Source organism: Leptodactylus fuscus, chromosome 3, assembly GCF_031893055.1.
Source record: "Leptodactylus fuscus isolate aLepFus1 chromosome 3, aLepFus1.hap2, whole genome shotgun sequence".
Lineage (NCBI taxonomy): Eukaryota > Metazoa > Chordata > Amphibia > Anura > Leptodactylidae > Leptodactylus > Leptodactylus fuscus.
Window position 1 is genome coordinate 163,048,465 of NC_134267.1, and position 21,230 is coordinate 163,069,694.

The window sequence follows — 21,230 nt, forward strand, 5'->3', positions numbered from 1 at the left end:
TGTACATATGTCTACCATGGCAAACACAAAACATGTGGTACATTGTCTGTGCCAGAACTAATTTATTCCTCAGACTTTGTTCAAGAAAATGAGCCATTATCCTGGGGATCAGTCATTGCGGTGGCTCACATCATTGTTAAATAGGTAGTTCAGAAGGTAAAAATATTAAGCTAGACTTTCTAATATATTGCAATGTGCTCTTATCTTCCACTGTCAGTAGCTAAGCCAGCCGCCTTCACTGGCATGGCTGATGCATACAGTAAGTTGGCAATACCCATTAGATGTGTGTGGGTGCCTCCCTATAGAGAAGTAAGAATCGGGAAGTTTGATTTTAGCTGCCCAATCCTTTAGTTCTTGCGGAGATTTGGTTAGCCTCTGTTAGAGGGGTCTTTGGACAACAGCTATAGAGGTGGCTGACTTGGTTATTAAAATGAGCCACATTGGCAGCCCCCATTTACTGAAAGCAATGGTCACAGGCTGACACTTGAAACTCTCCTCTATTGAACACAATTCAGAAGAGGAATTGTCAAGAACCGAGACATGGGCTGACCACAGGAGATCAGGCACTTTTAAGATAACCGCATATCAGTAAATCCAGTCATTTAACATTTCAGACAGCAGGAATCATATTTTTCCTGCTAGACAACCCCAATAATATACAGCTACATACATAGTGAACATAGCAATTGGTTAGGAATCCTCTGATTGTAACTATAATATATACAAGCTGAGTAATTTTGAATGATTATCTAGTGGCCTATCAAGAACTGACCAGTAGGTTTTATAAAAGAATTGGTCATCGTGTGTAGCTAGTTTTTGAGGTTTCCATTGATCTTCTTCATGTTTAAGTGCTTAACTAGTTTATCCATATTAAGTGCCAACATCCCTTCCTACGCTGCATTTGTGACCATATTGTGCAATGCATTTCTCATGGCATTGGATGCTGTATCTATGGTTGCCACCTGTTCATTTTCCACTGAAAATATGCTTTAGTTTTTACTGAAAGCTAAGGTTTATGTAATAATCTACAGCAATATACAGAGCTATTCAATGAAAGGTGGCAGCTTTAGACTCACTTTGGCCATTAGAGGCAGTAGTGTAACACAACCACAAGGGTGATGATGTAAGGGGAGGGCTGACAACTATTATTTATGTACAGAGTAAGGCTGTGTTCTTGTGGGAACAAAGCCTAAGCAGTCCTGGAAGCAGCGCATTGAGGCTCCGTTTACATCAGCATCATAGCCCCCATTTATAGAGCCATGACAGCAGTGATGGGTCACTTTTCCAATTCATCTGGACACTGAATGACCTCATGTACTTTAATTGCTTCTATTGAGGTTTTGCTGGGGTTACTGTATTATCGACAGCAAAAAAAATGTGATATTCTTGCCACTAAATATACCTGAAAACTTAATGGAAATCCTAAATCTGTTTTGTTATATTGACATGTAATTCATGTTGACTACGTCACTCCAGGCTCTTTATAGAAAAGAATATTTCACTGCTAGGTACCAAACACCCAGCATGTGGTTTGTGCTACTATTTATACCACTACAGTGAGTCCTTCCTTTGTTTTAATGTCCCAGGATACAGTCTCTGCTGGCAGCCCTCCCCTCTATCGTCTTCTGCAAGAAACTTTTTGGCTGAATCCATGCAAGCTTCATATTACATGTTTCTTTGACTTGATATACCATTGCTACATCCAAAGACACATAAGTATGTAAGAATATATAAATTAAATAAGAATATCGTCTACAGTGAGTTTAGTATGGATTTAGGAATCTGAACTATTTCCATTTGAACTAAATGTCATCTGAAATATTTACCTTGGGCAACAAGGACAATTTGGGACAGCATGAAGACCAAAGACTACGGACATTATAGACAATATAAATAATAAAGAAGCTGTGTGGCAGAGTAACATTAATAGTTTAACATTAAAGGAAACCTGTGGCCTCACTTGACATGTCCGTTTTAGTAAAGACTTGTATTCTTCACTAAATAATTCTGGAATGTATTTTGGTTCTATTATTCCTCCTAGACGTTTAAGGAAGAATTGAGAAGCGAGTTTTCCTATTCTTGTTGTGGTGTGTTCCTACACAGTCTACAACCATCAGCACCGATTGGATAGTATAAGACTGTTTAGACGCACCCAGTTTTTATTCATGAATTTCTAGGAGGAAAGGCTCAGCACAGTTATAAGAAATGATGCTCCAGAATTATTGTTTCGTTGAAAATACAAGTCTGTATTAAAACAGACATGTCCGTAGTGATGAGCAGTCCTATAGTAACTGTAATCTGTAGAGCGAGATGGCTATACCATCCTTTTAGATTAAAATATAGTGACTTGTACAATATGGCCTCTTGCTCACCAGTATACTATGGCATGTTGTATCAGTGTCTGGAGCTCGCATAAACATTGTGCATGTTCGCTTGTGGGTAACTGCATGTGTGAGGGCAGAAAATAATTTTTAGTGCTGCTGTGTAATGGTGTCCACTAAACACAGAAGATGTGACTTGCTACTTTCATATCCAGGCTGTTTGCCATTGCTTATGAGTGGATTTTTGTGTGTACATTGCGGTTCTTGTGAGAGGAAGAAACATGTCACCTGTTTTGCACATAATAGTAATGGCATGGTCCGAAAACCTGGGACATACGTATTATTCATGGATCCCAAGTTTTTTTGTTGTCCTCTCCGTTCACACTTGATACCTTTCTACAGGCTGTTATCTCACAGGCAATGCCCGCGGATGATGGAAAGATCATGCCGCGGAGAGTGAAAACTAAAAACAAAACGGTAAGAAAACTTCTTTCTTGCCTTTTACTGTATGTTCTTTCAAATTGATCATGAGTACAGGAGGCCAACATAAGAAATGTATTCCCATCAAATAAGTTATAAAGCTGAAGTCAATAACTAGTGAATTGTAGGATAGCAGTCATAGGAAGGAAAACGTCCACTTGCGGACTTTGTGGTTGATTTTGTTGCTCAGGAATATACAGACACATTCTGCTCAAAAACTATTACCATTATGTTAATAACATAACTCTTCATTCAGGCAACAAATTTGAGACTCTGCCTTGTATTTAACAGATCATTGCAGCATCTGTTCCACCCTTTTTTCACAGAACCATTCATTTCAGTGAGTCTGTGAAAGCCGTCCAGATTCTCTTTTTTTTTTTTCACAGACCAAAGGTTCATGATGGTGGATAATCTCCTATATCTATCTAGGCTCTTAGTCGTAGTTCTAAAATATTTCTTTTAAAGAGGACCTTTCATGGTTTGGCAGTTCTGTATACTGCTGGAAAGCTGACAGTGCGCTGAATTCAGCGCACTGTTGGCTTTCCTGATCTGTGCCCCGGGTAAACAGCTTTCGGTGCCGGTACCGTAGCTCTTTACAGTCAGAAGGGTGTTCCTGACAGTCAGTCAGGTACGTCCTTCTCCACAGCAGCGCCTATAGCGCTGTACAGTGTGAGCGGGGAGGAACGCCCCCTCCTCTGCTCACAGTGCTCGTCCGTAGACGAGTATTATCAGGAGGGGAGGGGGTGTTCCTCCCCGCTCACAGTCGGTACCGATAGCTCTTTACCCGGGGCACAGATCGGGAAAGCCGACAGTGCCCTGAATTCAGTGCACGGTCGGCTTTCCAGCAGTATATGGAACTGCCTGTGCCCCAAACCATGAAAGATCCTCTTTAAGAATGTGTTTTATTTTTTAAGCCACTGACCTAACCTCCTAATAAGATGCAGTGACGCACTAGCAATTGTATCTGCTGCGGGTCTCTGTTAAGAAAATTAATATTTTTTTTTTGTTAGACAACAATGTGCACATTTAAAGGAGACTTATCACCACTCCTGGTCTATCTTTTGTAGTAAATATGATACTTGTACTCTTTATGAAATAACAATTCCTGGGTATCTCTCCTTAGAACTGTATAATGTGATATGCCTCTGTTTTTCTCCGTAGAAGTTTATGAATAAATTGACAGTTGGGTGTGTCCTTACTCACTGTCACACTGTCCAATCAGTGCTAACCGTATCACTCTGTAGGGGCACACCCCATTACAAGAATAATGGCACCGCTCACAATTTATTACTGTATTTCTAGGAGGAAAAACAGCAAAACTACAATGCAGAAATATAACTAAAGATTTCATTGAATTATTTCCTGGGGAATACAAGTATTTCTAAACAGTGAAGTTAGACTGCCTGTATATCAATGCGAATGTGCACACTACATACATGCCTCTATCTACTGTCATTATACAGGTGTGTTCAGACCAGTTGACTATTTATATCCCTTTTCTTTCCTTGGCTGATAGTGGTCTAAAGTTGGAAAGTTGAGCGGATACTCCTTTTAATATGTGCTATGATTGGTCATAATTTGCACCATTAATTCTAAAACTGTAAATAGAATTTCTCAATTGAATAAAGAGCCCACAGTGATGTGTATACACTCTCTCTAATCCTGTGTCTTTAGCACTTTCTGTAATGGCTGAGAACGGAGCAATTTCATTGCCTGCCCAAGGCATTAGAATTAATAGACTGGTAACAGGTTCTGTGCAGAGTTTTCTTTTCGCTTTAGTATTCCATTAACATGTTAATGAACAGTAATGTCATTTATTACTGCTGAGGGTAATTGCTCTCCCTTATTTAGAAAAAAAACTAGTGCTATTTTTATTTACTTGAGATAGACGCGCTTAATGTAAATGAGTTTGTTTAGTAGCCAAAATTCCTGCCTTTTTTTTATGCTAATTCCAGTCCAACCAATTTGTTTTACCGTATATCCGTTCAAGACAGAAAAGGGTCTGTGCATGTTGGGACTTAATAACACATTGGCCCACATTTACTAATAGCTAGATGGTGCAAACTAGGGCAGGCAGTGTGAAAATGCTTGGGGTTTATCATAGTGCTAATGCATATTTACACTGTCTAGCCATACGGCCTTTTTAGCTACTATTCCTCCATCAGTTTACTTAGATAAAAATGGCTAAAAAAGTAGATGTGACATTGTGCACCTATTTTAGACTAGAAATGAGACGCAGCTGCTGAATTAAATTTCCTCTACTGAATTTAAAGCGGTTATCCTTCTTTTAAAAAATGATAGAATATCCCAAAGTTGGACCACAAATTGTAGATCGACAGTAGTCGGACTGTCGAGATCCCTTTAGTTCCAGGAGCCCCCCAGCTACCTCATTGCTTGCATGCACTCATCTGCTTACTCACTGTGCGTTTAGTAGTGGAGGTTATGGGTACTGCAGCAGAGTCCAATATAATTGATTGGGGCACCACTGCCGTACCTGCCACTACTAAAGGTACAGCAAGTGAGCAGCATTCAACATTTAACACTACCAAGAGCTGCACTCTGTACAAAGCATCTGATCTATGGTGGGTCCCGACAGTCTATAACTGATCGCCTATCTTACGGTTTTTAAAGGTTGGATAACCCCTTTATCCTCAAGACATTCTTCCATTTTATATATGTAAAGCCAGAAGTAATATGTACAATAAATATAATAGTAATGCATTTGTATTAGTTTTCTACACTCACTGACATGATAGTAACCTAGATCTGCTATGTATCAGTCACCTTGTCTCTGCTATTACAGAGAATGAATTTACAGCGTAAACAAGTATAAGTAAATTATATATTTTCCAAGTAGCAAAACAGTACATATATCTTAAATGGCTTCACAATCTGGATGTCTAACCCAAAAGTGCCATCCCTTTAAGTGTGGTTCACTGAGATTGCACCATCAAGCAGTAAAAGGTGTAGTTCTTATTTGACCAGACTAGTGTGTTCAAGGAATATTAATATAATCCATTATATTATGTAGTAGGTTTTTTATTATATTTTGTATAGTACATTATGATAGAGGAAAATCATAGTAAAAGACAAATGCAATGAAGTATAGATTTAGGTGAAAACAAGTGTATAGGCTTTGGTTGCTTAAGAATTAAATGTTGCCTCCTAGGAAACCCTTTGTAAATAAAACGTGTAGATACCAATGGAAACGATAAGTCTGTCATTAATGAATGCAGTAATGTTCAATACTTCTTTCTTCTTAAACCCTGATCGATTGCATTGGCGGCAACATTGGTCACAAATATAGGGGGAAATGGTAAGACCAATGGTGTGTTTGTCTTTTGCATGTTTTCTTCCACAGATTCAGCAAATTCATCTGCAGAGTTTTCATGCTTTTTCACTACCTCACCTACATTGCTTTACAAGCATGACCTATATACACGGAATATATACCTATCTGCGTTGCCTCTGATGTTCTGGTGGAGAAATGATGCTGTCTTATTATCATGGCTTATTCATAGTAAACTGGGAAAATGTGATTCTCAAATAAGTAGGTTATATATATAAAAAAGAATGACTACATTGTATCCTCTGAAAATAATAGCTTCCAAGGATATCGAAGCACTAAAGTTATTTTCCAGCTTACTATGACAGAATATTCAGATATTTCACAAAAATGTTACCCATCAGCTCTACGCGCTAGGCACATTATGGTTATAAAGCCATCTGTAATGAATCAATTTGTCTTTTAATGTTATCTCTGCCTTAAACATTGTCTGTATGTCCGATAGAGATGTGCGTAATTTTATTGTCTGGCTGTCTTCTCATTGGTTATGGCACAGTTTATCACTGACTTCAAGGAGATGGTCCCAGTATTCTCATTCTTGAATGATTTGGGTATATAAGAATATCAATTCCTTTGTAGGACTTGACTGCGTTGGCAAAAGAGTTGAGAGAACTTCGCATTGAAGAGACCAATCGACCAATGAAGAAGGTGACGGACTATTCTTCATCCAGTGAGGAATCTGAGAGCAGTGAAGAGGAAGATGGTGAAAGTGAGACCCAGGATGGCACAGTGCCAGTTAATGACATCCCCCGTCTCATGTAAGCAATGTTACTGTTAATGTACTCGTGTTGAAGAACACATTGTAATCTACACCCCTTAATGCCAGGCCTGATACAGTACACCCTTCAATTGACTTCAATGTTTGAGATTCTACTTTTCAGCACCCATTGACGTAGCAGTATAAGATCTTGTTAGGAAGGAGATGATTTCATGTTATGAGGCTAAATGTAACATCTAATGCACAAATTGCTTTATTGACATTAACTTTAGGTAGATTTTTCATTGTAAATAATAGGTGAAAGTTTAGCTATCCAGGATCTTGCACAGTGCAAACATATTTTCAAACCCACCCTTCCCAGCTGTTTATACTACAATACATGTGTAAGGGTTTTTGAAACTCCCTTTTTTTTATTTGGAGAATTTTAATTTTACCAAGGATTTGTACTATGTATTTCACCCTATGCAACACAGGGTTGAACCCTCATTAAATTTTGCATGCAAAGTATGAGTACACAGAGTATGCTGTTCGTTTAGAAGGATTTGTTTTAGTCTTTTACATTGAGAATGTCTGAAACATTTAGATTGAATTGCCCTAATGATATTTCCATTTTAAGATGTAAATTACACATTCCATACGCAGTGATGGCTTTGACGCTTTACTTTTTTGCATGTAGACCTACTGGAATGTCTGGAAACAATGAGCCATATAATACAGGAACACAGAATGCAGAAAACTCCCAGTCAGAGTCATTCAGAAGTAGCTCAAGGGAAGGGACTTTAATGATACGAGAGGTAAGAAGTTGAATTCAGTGCTAACACAACTTTATGCTTTTTACACAGGTTACACACAGATTGCACACGTAGCTGCAGTTGCCCAGAACCATCACTATACAGTGTACAGGGCTGATGCTCCGCTCCTATTAATAGGAGCAGACTACTTGTGTTCCCTGTTCACTGCAGCAGCTTCTGGCACCTGGAGGCATGAGGTGTTTGACCAACATAGATCAGATACTGATGACCTATTCTGTGGATGGGTCATCAGTGTGAGACATGTATTAGGGGCCAGAAAATCCCTTTAATAACTCCTCCTCCGTATGATGCAGAAAGAGAGCTGGCACTTTATATGCTGTCAGCATTCATTGTGATACTCATGGATCCTCATAACAATTCCACCTTACAGTCCTTACCAGCAGTGAAAACGGTCTCTGTTTTAGGAATACGAAAGAAATATTCTGTGACTCTCAGGAGCGCAGCCGTGGCTCTTTCCTGCTCATTGTTTTGTATATGACTGTAAGACAACTAACTGGAGTAGGAACCTACCTGCTATGCTTCCTCTACAGTAGGCCACAAAGATAGCCAAGTTTTGATGGCTTTAACTGGTATCCAGCTGTAGTTGGAGCAGAATAGCATGAGATTAAACCCTGTGTTCTGTACAAGGCTGTTTTTGTCATGATCATGCAGATGTATACGGTGAGGACAACATTATTTTTCTTTAAAATGTGTTTCCAAGTTTAACATTCCTCTATAAGAGGTTAGAAAGTACTGCAAAGGCATAATTTACTTCCATATATCTATGCCTTTAGGGAGGTGGTTTGCATAGAGATAAGACAGTGAGTGAAGGATTAACATTGGAGATTCTTGTCATATTTCTGGTTTTCATTACCATCTTCGATCACTGGCAAATGGCCATGATGAGAGAGAAGACAGAGCCACCTCCTAGAAGATTGATTTTAAGTCTCTTACTTGCCAGTCTGAATTTTCAATTCATTTAATTTTCCTTTTTATATAAATGCAAAAAAAAAAAAAGGTCTCCAGACTCTTTCAGCAATCTGGCAAAATAATGAATGCCAAGAAGTAGTGTATATAATAAATATTCTATTGAATCCAGCCTATGCTTCACTGCACTGTGTGTATTTGTGGCAGCGGAGAGTAGCGAGGCTTCATAGTCGACTTTTCATTAAGGAAATGTCAATCCTGCTAGTGCATGTAGGAAAAGAATTCTGTATAGCGGACACCGAGGTTCATTTGCAACTTGTGGATTTTTAATTTCAACCTGGAAAAGATTGCATCGAAAGTTACTATTTATGTCCAGAGCTAATACTGTACAAAGAATTATTTTCCATTATTAATAGAAGTAAAGATTACAGTATTGGCATACATAGCTCTTTATAAGATGTACAGCGCTGTCTATCCCCATCATCCGTCTTGGGAAGCAAATGCTGCAAGTAACGGCATGTAAATTTTACCCCTAGATCATGACCCATACAGATCGATAAGGTTCCAATTTAGTGTTTAATTTATGATTATATTGTTGTATCATCTATTGAGTATATAAAGGCTAACAAGTGAGGTACAAGTCTGATAAATAGGGCTTCAAGAACAAAATCCTGAACAGCCCTTTCCTTTGTCATATTGCCGTGCATGTAGGCAGTATGTATGCTTTAAAGTATACTAAAGGAATTAATATATTTACTTTATTCTTCTGCTTCATAGCTTCCTAGTTATGTTTCTAAAATATAACATGCATGATATTCTTTCAATGTTAAGTTGAGCAATTTTAATTGAATTGTCCATGTGCTTTCCTTCGTATTTCTGCAGACATCTGGAGATAAAAAACGCTCTGGCCATGCAGAAAGTAATGGTTTTGCCGGCCATATAAATCTCCCTGACTTAGTTCAACAGAGCCACTCTCCGGTGGGTACTCCAACTGAGGCTTTAGGGAGAGGTTCTACGCATGCACAGGAAATGGAGACTGGGACTGAAGTAGGTGGTGGCACTACCAAACTAACCTTAACGCTTGCTGGCTAACTGGTTATGGGTATTAATTCTGGTGTAACTCTACATAAATAACCATAACTTTTCTAGCCTTACTAATGCATGTAATGCACATACCTGCTAGAACTGCTCTTTGCTAATGTCTTACACCCTTTGTTGCGTATAATCCTAGTAGTCACTGTGCAAATACATTTTATTGAAATATTTGTACATCCATCAGTTACCTTTTCTTTAACATTACAGCATGCCTTGCCTTAAATGAATTATCTCTGTTTATCGCTAGAGATGAGCGAGTACTATTCAAAACGTCTGTTTCGAATAGCATGCACCCATACGAATGAATGAATGCAGCTGGCACGCAGGGGGTTAAGCGGCTGGCAGCCGCAAACGTCTGCGTGCCGGCCGCTTCCATTCCTATGGGTGTGTGCTATTCGAAACAGCCGTTTCGAATAGTACTCGCTCATCTCTAGTTATAGCATTTGCAACTTGGGTGAGGATAAGTGTTGTGTGACAAGTCAGAGCTGTATAAACACAAAACAAAGAAAAAATCAATGACTGGACATCCCAAATCACAATTTAATGCCTTTATTTAAAATATGTCCAAAAGTACAGAAACATGTCTTTTTATCTTATGGGGTTATCACCCTCCACCTACATACACACATTTGTATACAAAAAACATGGTAGGTCAGTATGGATCCCAAATATTAAAACTGATTTAAGATGGTATCCAGGTATAAATAATACAGTAACAGAAATATCAACACAGAGTGAATAAATAAATGGAGAATAACCCTGACAACATCCATACACATTTTCTACTGTGCAGAATGAGGAAATAAACCAATTAACTAGCTGGCCATAGCCGCCTCCTCCACCCCTGTCTTCTCGATTCGGTGTGTGATATTAGATAAAGGTGCTACTAAGTGCCTTATTGAAGATAAAGAGGAGTAAAGTAGCCTAATAATTGGATAAGGAAATATTATTCACATACTCTGTTTTGTAATTTGATGTACGCTTCTAAAGGAGGGTTTGTAGACCCCTGAAAAATCCTTGCAAAGTATGGGCTGCAGGCTTGTACAATTCATGACCTTAAATGTTGGTACGGTATTGTGAAAAGTTCCATCTAATGAAATATTTCAGCTCCCTTACATAACTATAATTCTTTACAAACCCAGCAAGAATAACACATAAAATCCTTCACCCCAATTCAATAGCCATTCTCTTGGTTCCCATAAATTTAAAGGGTTATTCCCATCTCGGCCTTCTTACATTGCCTTAGGCAGACTGACGGGAAGGCATATATTGTTACTGCAGTCATTCTTCTCCACTACAGTTTCATTGTTGGTTTTACATCACAGGGAGATGTGGTGCCCGAATCCAAGCTATATATTGAATAAAAGATGCATACAGACCGCAATGATGGTGGGGAGCACATTTTACATAGGGCAGTTATCGAAACAAATACTTATGACCAATAATGGGGCCTTAACACCTCATTGTACGCTTTCTCTCCTTTACGTGCAGTTTTATGCAATATGTATATAGGTGTATTTTATGTAAAAATAGAGACATTTTGATTAACTGCAACAAGTTATAAAAAAAAAACCAAACAAAATAAAACTAAATCCGGTAACATACAGTCCTCTGTCTCAGCGCATATACGGATTTGTATTCAGGATAATAGCTGCATACTGTTCTTTATGATAACATACCCATTAAGCATTCTTCTTACACACAGCGGACGGTACTTGGAATTCTTTCTGCCGTGTATCAATGTATTGTAAAAATACATATATACATTTTTCATATAGTCATTTTAGCTCTAGTTATGAATGTGCCACTCAGAACACTGTAGTTTGACCTTCACTATTTTAACCATTGTAGTATGGCATGGGAAGTACCACCAAATCATCCTTTACTCCATTTGTTGATCCAAGAGTCTACCAGACTTCACACACTGATAATGATGATGACGATGAGGAGGATGATGACGATGAAGAGTCTTCTGCAACAGGTATTAGGAAAATGTGGTTTGTACTTAAATAAGTTGGTCTGGCCAACAGGTAGGTAGATAGGTGACTTTATTTAGGATTATAATTAAATTGGGTCTTTGTAATGGCTTAGCCCATTTAATGCTAGGAAGAACTGACATGATGGTTGCTTCCTTGGTGGTACAGGAATTTAAGCTCTATCTCTTACTGGCATGACTCTAATGTTCTATAGTATCATTGTAGTTGGATACAACAGTAAGGCTCAATACATCACAAAGTCCCTTATTCACAAATAATATAGCGTGTAATTTATATCAGTAGTTATGCTATAGTTTCACTTTTGCAGCAATACCTGCAATCATATCGACACTCTGCACTTAACACTGATCGTTATGAAGGATTCTTCTTAAAGGGATTCTACCATTAAAAACCTTTTTTTTTTCTCATTGATACGACGAAATAGCGTTAAGAAAGGCTATTCTTCTCCTACCTTTAGATGTCTTCTCTGCGCCGCCGTTCGGTATATAATCCGGTTTTCGGCAGTATGCAAATGAGTTCTCTCACAACACTGGGGGCGGGCTGCGAGAGAACTCTCCAGTGCCGCCTCCATCTTCTTCAGAAACGGGTCTTCTTCCGGCGGTGGCTTCAAACTTCTAGTCTTCGGGCAGCCGACTGCGCATGCCTGCCAGCCACAAGAAAATGGCCACTTACAATACTGTGTAAGTGCCTATTTTCTTGTAGCTGGCGGGCATGCGCAGTCGTCTTTGCCCGAGGCCTAGAAGTTTGAAGCCAACCCCTGGAAAAAGACACGTGAAGGCCCTGTTCCTGAAGAAGATGGAGGCGGTACTGGAGAGTTCTCTCGCAGCATTGGGGACGCTCCCAGTGCCGTTTGAGTGCTGGGGCTCACCCCCAGTGCTGCGAGAGAACTAATTTGCATACCGGCAAAAAACGGGATTTTAACAGAACAGCGGGGTGGAGAAGACATCTAAAGGTAGGAAAAGAATAGCCTTTCTTATGGCTATACCTACATGTCAACGAGAAAAAAATAAAGGTTTTTAATGATAGAATCCCTTAAAAAAAAAAAAAGAAAAAGATGAATACAGGGGAAGATGAAGAGGCTTCCTGCAGGACAGGTAGCAATGTCATTGTGGGGTTATTTTGTTTTGTTTTTGGTTTATTTTATCAATTTTTTTTCTGTACAGCCCATGGAGCTATATTGTTATTTGTTGAGGATGTATACTGTATAGAGCATCTTATCAGGATTAGTAGGGGTCTCACCAGTCAGACTCCTATCAGATCAGATATTTATTTATTTTATGGATAGAGGATAAATATTCTAGGGGCATAAACTCTTTAATGCATATGGCTGTACATGGCTGTAAGAGGGAAATGTAGTTTGGAAGCAGAACTATGATACTATAGTCATGTTTTGTACCTTTTTTGATTGGACTTCATTTTATAGAGCACAAGTAGCTGAGCAAATTGATATATAGCTTTATGGGGAAAGATTCATCAGAACTGATAATGTATTCCAAAGCCACAGAGATAGGGGCAAAGTCTTCTTCATGGAGCAGCCCATTAAGTTAATAAAATGCAAGTTATACCGATATTTTCCCATGAAACTATATATAAATTTGCTCAGCTCCCTCTCCTCTACAACATATCAGACACTGTGCTCAATGTGACAGGTCTCCTGAACATAAGAGTCTTTCATCACATATTTATCTGTTTCTGAGAAATATCAACTTTCAGAATCCAGATAAAGATTTGCAAACTTTGTTATGTATATATGATCAAAAATAAAATACATTTAGAAATCAAACAAAGCTTGGAAAGAAATTCTCTGCCATGTAAAGTTTCTATACTGTACCATTTGAAAAGAAGCAGCATCGGCTGTCCTTCTTCCTGGCTGAATGACGATAGGCATTTTGATTTATTTTTGTTCTTTTGCTGCGCTTGAAGTTTTATTTCTTTATCTCCTTTCCCCTAAGAAAATGAATGTGAAAATACGGGTTAGCAACATTGGGCACACCAGCTCTTGCATATCCCTTGGATGGATGTTTTTGGGTAATGAATGTTAGCAATATGGTGTGCCAAAGGTTGCCTATGCCCAGTATGCATTGTCAAATAATGATTTGTGATAGCACACGCATGCTCCATTTTCTTATTCTTTTTTTGCTGAATGAAGAGAGTGTTTTTTTTAGCCCTGTTTACTAGCGAACTGCTTAGACAAGAACAAGCCAAGCTGAATGAGGCCAGAAAAATATCAGTGGTAAACGTGAACCCTACCAATATTCGTCCTCACAGCGATACTCCAGAGATCCGGAAATACAAGAAACGCTTTAATTCTGAGATACTTTGTGCAGCATTATGGGGTGAGTGACTTCTCAATTGTGCTTTAACTTCATTGTGCATGTTTCTTTATTCTTGTGTTTACATTCATTGTCACAATTTAATGTTACACCTACACAAACTTTTTTTTTTTTTTTTTTTTTACAACTGCCATGCACCCATGTGAGGGAGGCACATTGAAAATGGCAACGTTCAATGACAAATAAAGCTCAAATATTTGCTAGGAATATTTAGGAATATTAGACAAAGATCTTTTGGAGTAATTTGCTTTGTTTGTCCATTAATTTAAATGGCTGAGCAATAGAAGTGTAAATGTGTAAAAAAAAAAAAAAAAAAAAAAAAATCACCCACTTAGGGGTGAAATGGTACACTAGACATAGACCAGAGCGCAGATGAGTCATTGGGCACACGTACTGTTGTGGGCAAAGGGTGGCTTTTGTCACGTGGCATGTTTGTGCCATAACATGTCTTATCCCATTTTCTGTCATGCTTGCCAATTTGTTAAAAAAAAAAAAAAAGTTCTGAAGGTTCTTCCAATACCGGCTGCAGCTCTTCTGTGATTGGCCCATTTGATGCCAAAGCACGTGCATTGCTGCTAAATTCAAATGGACAAATCACATTAGAGATTCTTCCGCTATTGAATTCTATAGCAGCAACAGCTCCTCTGCGATAGTAGGACCACCGCTGACAATATTGGCAGTGGTCCTGCTATGATCTATCCCTGTACTGTGACACTATGACGTCACAGTACATGGACAGTAACTTAAAAAAAAAAAAAAATCCCTCCAGCAGTGACTCTCCTGTGATTCGTCCATTTGAGTTTAGAGCCAAAACAAGAGGAAAGTGCTGCCCAGGAGATTTCTTGGAGCGCAACTTCAGAAGTATTCCTCCACTTAGGTTCACAAATGCGAAATCTGTATAGTTACACACAGGTCAAAAACAGCAGTTTTTAGAACACATTGGAGCACATTTTATCAATACCGTCAACCTTTTTGCACCAAATATTTGTCTCATGGTAAGTCAGAATTTTGGAGCTTCTAGAAATACACATTTTTGAACACATTGGGGCACATTTATCAATACTGTCAATCTTTGCACTTCTCAAACTATGAGTACCGGTCGCAGTTTTAGACATATTTATGAAGCTTCATACAACAGATTCATAAATGACTAAACCTACAAATGGAATTTGTAGTTTATGACAGTGCAAAGTTCAACAATATTGATAAATGTGCCCCAACGTGTTCTAAAAAGTGTCTTTCTAGAAGCTCCAAAATTCTGACTCTCCATGACACAAATATTTGGCATGAATTCTGTAGACAAAAATCTTCACTTGCAGGCCTTATGGAAAAATATTTGGCGCACGCATAAAAGACCTTACAGTTTTTGGCACAACATAAGCAGACACAAATCACCTCTCTCTTATTGCGGAGACAAATATGTGGCACATGACGGGAATTTTTGGCGCATGAAGTAAATTGGTCTACTTTGCACATGAAATCTGTGCCATATTCGTTCATTTGTGTTGTCTGACAGATAAAAAAAGACCATCCATCGTTGTGTTGTATTACTTCTATGTACATGCAATCCAGCACTTTCTATAAGAACTAGATAAAATATTATGTGTTTATAGGACAACTGTTTTACACCTACCCATTTCATTTTTCTTGCACACAGGTGTAAACTTGCTAGTGGGCACAGAGAATGGACTTATGTTGTTGGATCGGAGTGGGCAAGGAAAGGTCTACAACCTTATCAACAGGCGAAGGTTTCAGCAGATGGATGTTCTAGAGGGACTGAATGTCCTTGTAACTATATCAGGTGTGACATACTGCTTCCAATAATCTAAACTGGAGTACAGCAATGCACATTTACAATCCCACATTCATTTAGTTAAATCCATCTAACTTAGTACTGATGTGGAAAGCAAACTCCTTATGCAGGCCAGAACTTCTGCAACCAGGAGTATATCTGGACTTAAATAATAGATGGCAAATTATTAGGACTGGCCATCAATGTTTAATGGGGATTGGAGTCCTGGGGTCAGATATTATTGATGACCATCATTGTTTTAAGTCGCAAAAATACCTTTAACATTTGCAAAGATAAAATTTAGGTCGGCTGATGAACATTTAAGTTACCAAAGAAAGTTCTAGAATATTTTCTATATATATTTAACTTGTATGCGGTTAAATATGCTCGTATGCTACAATTACTTTAAAACTTGTCCTGTTTTTAGGGAAAAAGAACAAGCTAAGAGTGTACTACCTTTCCTGGTTGAGGAATCGAATACTGCACAACGATCCAGAGGTGGAGAAGAAGCAGGGCTGGATAACTGTAGGGGACTTAGAAGGCTGTGTACATTATAAAGTTGGTAAGTTCTCAGCCAATCTTATTGCTCTGCCATCCCTCCAATGCGAGTGCAGTACACGGTGTGCACTCATATCAGTGAGACTCCATCCTCATTCAACAGTTATTGTAAAGTCAGGAAACTACATCTGCAATGCAGTTCTCCACTGTCTTCAGCAACGTCGGATGCAGGTTCCATCATAAATGACTGAAGAAATAATGCAGCATTTATCACTATTTTTTGCAGTAAAATAATGGACACCTACTGGACTCCATTAGAAGGCAATTGCCATTGATGTAACAGACCCGCATAGCCATCAGTTTCATTCTTCTGATTCTATCATAGAGCAGAACAACTGCATTGATGTGAGATGTGAACAGCTGCATATATTTTATGTAGCAGCAGGTTTATTATTTATATACATACGTTTAGTTCTACTCATTAGAATCAGCCCATGTAATGTATAGGAACCTTTTGTGCCATCTTACTGCAGCTTTTCACTGGTTATCTTTAGCCGGTGTGGAAATGCTTACATGTTATCAGCTATCTTAATAGCCTAGCTTGATGATTGTTTCTTTCTTTACAGTGAAATACGAAAGAATCAAGTTCTTGGTTATTGCATTAAAAAATGCTGTAGAGATTTATGCCTGGGCTCCAAAGCCATATCATAAGTTTATGGCTTTTAAGGTATGTATAATGGCTCCTACTGTAGTTACATGCAAAACTCACGCTTTGTAACTTGAAGGTTTAGGCTGCTTTTCTTTAATACTACAACAGTGGGTGAGATTTACGAAGTAAAAATTCTGTTGCAGATTCTGTGTGGCAAATTTATTATATATATTAGACACTGTTTAGACCATCAGATGAGTTTTTAGAATGGTCTAGAAAAGCTGGTGCATGTGTAGTAGAAATTGATGATCCTACTTGGCACCGTTGAACTGAAGGTGGACACCATTAGCAATAACACAAAATGTCAGTAATCTAGTCTGACTTGCTATGTCACATAATAAAAGAATGTGCTGGATATGTTGGAAAGACTGGAGATTTGAGCCAATTTAATATGCACAGGACTGTGTGAATGGTTGAGAGCATAAAATGACTGATGTAGATGCTGGGGTTTGGGGGGGGGGGGGGGGAGTTAAAGTTTTTTGTTTTCTTCCTACTTAATAATATACTGCTGTTTCTCATTTTTTCAAGTACTGTATAAAACAACAGATTCCCTCATTACATTTATAGAATAAATACTGTATCTTCTGCCATTTGCTCATTTGTCCTTTGGGAACTTTGTATTTGGAAGTTCCCATCCCTTGGTTTAACATATTTCATCCATATTAACTATATGAGAAAAGGTCCTATCTTCACGCTGCATTTGTTTTTAACTGTGTCAGTTATATCAGTTTGCATTACATTATGGGGATATTGTCACTCCTTAGGGAGAGACCACCATGTAGGTGTGTGGAGTCTTATAAAGCCATTTTCACTCCACTGTGGGGAATTATGGGAAGAATATGCAAATATATTTCCCAGGATGTAAATAGGGAAACTGCCTCTGTATGCTGCCCTCTATGGGAAGCACCCTTGAACATCATGCCCGACTTTTCAACAAGCTTTTAATTGCAATGATGCAGGATTTTGCCAAGTCATTATAATCCCAAATGTGGACGGCGCCGTTTCGATCTGATTGGATTTCATCAGCACAGTCTAGGGAGAACTGGCTGCATTTGCATTAGTTTTCATCACTTCCATAATCATCTTTTACAATCTGCAGTTTTTACAGTTTTCTTTTTTTCGCAAATTCCCTGTGTTTAATTAAATTATATGTTGTTTTGTTGACATTAAACTAAAATAGAATATACTTGCTTAGTCCTTTACAGATCTACAACATAAGCCATTGCTCTGTGACTTAACTGTAGAAGAAGGTCAAAGGTTAAAAGTAATATTTGGCTCCAGCACTGGTTTCCATGTCATTGATGTTGATTCTGGAAATACATATGACATCTACATACCATCTCATGTAAGTAATGGAAGAACATCTTGTCCTTGCAATACAGTTCTCCAAATATGGATCACCGTTTGCTATACAGATAAGCATTTCTTAGTCTGTTTAAACTGTGGATTTAGCCATGTGGTCTCAACAAATTTCAGCCTGAAATGTATTTATACAGTATATGAGAGCAGTCAGAATTGTTGTAATAATACAAACTATAGAATGTCCTGAAGAATGATGGGTTTCTGGTTAAAGGGTGTTTTCTGGGCCAAATCCATCGATGGCCTATCCATTGACACTTTTCATAGGTCCATGTGGGGCCCATAAGCCTGCTGTACAGGTCTTATTCCTGTTTTACTGACCAGGCTCATTCATTCAAGAGTATGAGTCTGTACCATAGCAAAACGCACCAGAGACCAGCTCTTGAGGTGGATGTGTCTAAATACAGTTGCATGATAGATGGCTCATAGGTCAGGGAGGGCTGCTGTCTCTGCAGGAGGTCAGTGGGCTTCACTCAACATAGGAATCAAAGTGCTTATCCTGATTTATACTTGATGCACATGTCTTCTATCTCTTCTGCATGGGCTGGAGTCAGAATTACAGGACACTCACACACCATTGTCCAGGCTCACAATGTCTACACCTTGGAAGCCTGAAATCCCCACTAAGCTCTTCAAAGAAGATTCATTGAAGAGCAGAGTGTTGCACTACATTTCTTCCAAAGGAGTAAAAATCCTCTTAACATTTTTGAGGATTATTTTTTATTCAAGAAGTACAGTAATGCAAAAAAAAAAAAAAAGACACTGAAAATCTTCTAAGATTGTAATGCAAACATATGCAAGCAGGGTTCACCTAAAAGTAACAAAATCCTTGGGGGAAGGGAGAGCACTGGCTGGGATTAATATACCGCTGAATCAGTAAATGTACAGCAGTCAAGAATATCCAAGTCAGACCCCCACTGATCTATACAGATGGCCTATCCTAAGGACAGGTAATCAATGAGAAGCAACTAGATTACCCCTTTAAAAATTGTGTTAAATTGGGAGGGCCTGCAGCAAGAGATCGGCACTCATCTCTGCTACCATGGCTGTATTGTGGTACTAATTCAGGCAGAATCGGGTTATAAGCAGTGTTACCTGGCTGCTGTCATAATACAGCTGACTGCAAACCCGATTGTTACCCCACTGCTGCTTTGTATTTACCCACCCAGGCACTCAGACCACCCTTTACTTGACAGCAGCAGAGGATTGGTCTGTGGTTGTTAAAGTTGTCCACTCCACCGCCAATGCATCCCCTTTGCCAGGTGCAGCCTCTTCATGAATAATAAAGCTCCTTACTCTCTTTTTTTGCCATTGGTTGTGGGTAAGAAGCTTTGTTATTGGATATACTGGACATCTGCAGTACTGCTGTTCTGCCTCAACAGCTCTCCTCGAGACGTGAAAAGTCTGATGCATATTTATACACATGGGACTGTTTTCAGAGAGTAAATTTGCCTGTACAATTGTCTGTGATGGCTGCACAAGCATTATTGCGTCCTCTGGTGGAGAGTAGTTATAAGCATGATTTATGCATGGGGTTAGAAGGCAGACTAGACTGCCCAATGTATGGTCTAAAGGAGCAGCCCACCAGAAAATCTTTCTAGGAAAGTATATGACCCATCCGCCGCTGAGTTTAGATCACCAATTCATCAATAAATGGCATGTAACACTATTTTTCTTTAAAGCTGGCCATACACTTTAGGTAGCTGTCGGCCGAAAGCTTTTTACACCATCAGTTATTTCCACCAACTCCTCCATTTGTGCTGAATGGGAGATACATCTGGCTGCAGCTTTGTCTCCAAAAAACAAAAGTATCGGGCAGTTGAAATCCATGTTCTGCCCTCGGGGAGATTCAGGACGTCCCCATATACATTAGATGGTTAGCCGCTCCTATTGAAATCGTTGGTTTCTGTCAATACGCATCTGTTGTCTATGGTTAGACCCTGATTTCTGCTGGTCCATTAGAATTTGGCCAGGGTATAGATATCAATGTAAAAAAAATAATTATTAGGATCTGACTATGTATTAGCTTTGCTTGTACTATTTATGAACTTTTGCTTTTTTTTTTTTTTTTTTTGTAGATACAAGGTAACATCACTCCACATGCCATTGTCATCTTGCCTAAAACGGATGGCATGGAGATGCTTGTGTGCTATGAGGATGAGGGTGTGTATGTGAATACCTACGGCCGGATAACTAAAGATGTAGTGCTCCAATGGGGTGAAATGCCCACTTCAGTAGGTGAGATTTTTTCCATACATGTATTATATTCTGAGTTAGTGAAGGACGCGAGCTTTATGCTGTTTTAATTCTGCTCAAAGAATATTTTCCATGGGACTTCTATTTGATTTCTCCCAGTCTTGAGAAGGTTTGCACTTGGTTTTAGTATTGGGTTATCTTCAGAGGTGAGAAATCTCATTTAGATAGTAAAAATGTATATGGATTGCTAAAGTGTATAGGAAATAGGAAATCTGATGAATTTCTTTCTATTCCAAAACCACTTTAAAGATGGTTAAGATTATATGAAACACAATGTTCCAGCAATAAGTGCACTGTGTTTCTGATGGCATTAGTCACAGGACATTGAAAAAACTGCAGTGAGATGGATGTTTTTAAAACATTGAAGTGTATTCATAGGTCAGTTTTTTGATGGATAGAAAAAACTCTCCATTAACAAAGAGGACAAGTTCTGGACATGATCTGGTCTACTAATGGTCCATTAAAAATGAGTGACACACAGCCATCAAAAAATGGACAAACTGACTCAGAACTAATGCTAGAGACCCATTGAGCCAATTCATCCATTTTTCATGGCAGAGAAGTGGACACATTTGTGTGACTAGTGGCCGCCTAGTACTTTCTGACTG

At 38.7% G+C, this 21,230-nt stretch overlaps 1 protein-coding gene across 9 annotated transcripts in view; it reads left to right on the forward strand.

Annotated features, from left to right (window-relative positions):
- TNIK (TRAF2 and NCK interacting kinase) overlaps positions 1–21,230 on the forward strand; it is a 222,501-nt gene that overhangs the window by 197,850 nt on the left and 3,421 nt on the right. For 5 of the 9 annotated variants that reach the window (XM_075268680.1, XM_075268685.1, XM_075268683.1 and 2 more), the window contains 10 exons: positions 6,727–6,905; positions 7,542–7,659; positions 9,466–9,630; positions 11,530–11,659; positions 13,841–14,011; positions 15,666–15,809; positions 16,228–16,362; positions 16,925–17,025; positions 18,203–18,352; positions 20,445–20,604. In XM_075268680.1, the coding sequence (XP_075124781.1) occupies positions 6,727–6,905; positions 7,542–7,659; positions 9,466–9,630; positions 11,530–11,659; positions 13,841–14,011; positions 15,666–15,809; positions 16,228–16,362; positions 16,925–17,025; positions 18,203–18,352; positions 20,445–20,604 (1,453 nt within the window). Of the gene's footprint in view, positions 1–2,723; positions 2,799–6,108; positions 6,118–6,726; positions 6,906–7,541; positions 7,660–9,465; positions 9,631–11,529; positions 11,660–13,840; positions 14,012–15,665; positions 15,810–16,227; positions 16,363–16,924; positions 17,026–18,202; positions 18,353–20,444; positions 20,605–21,230 lie in introns of those variants that run through there. The other 4 variants (XM_075268688.1, XM_075268682.1, XM_075268684.1 and 1 more) reach the window with 4 other exon arrangements.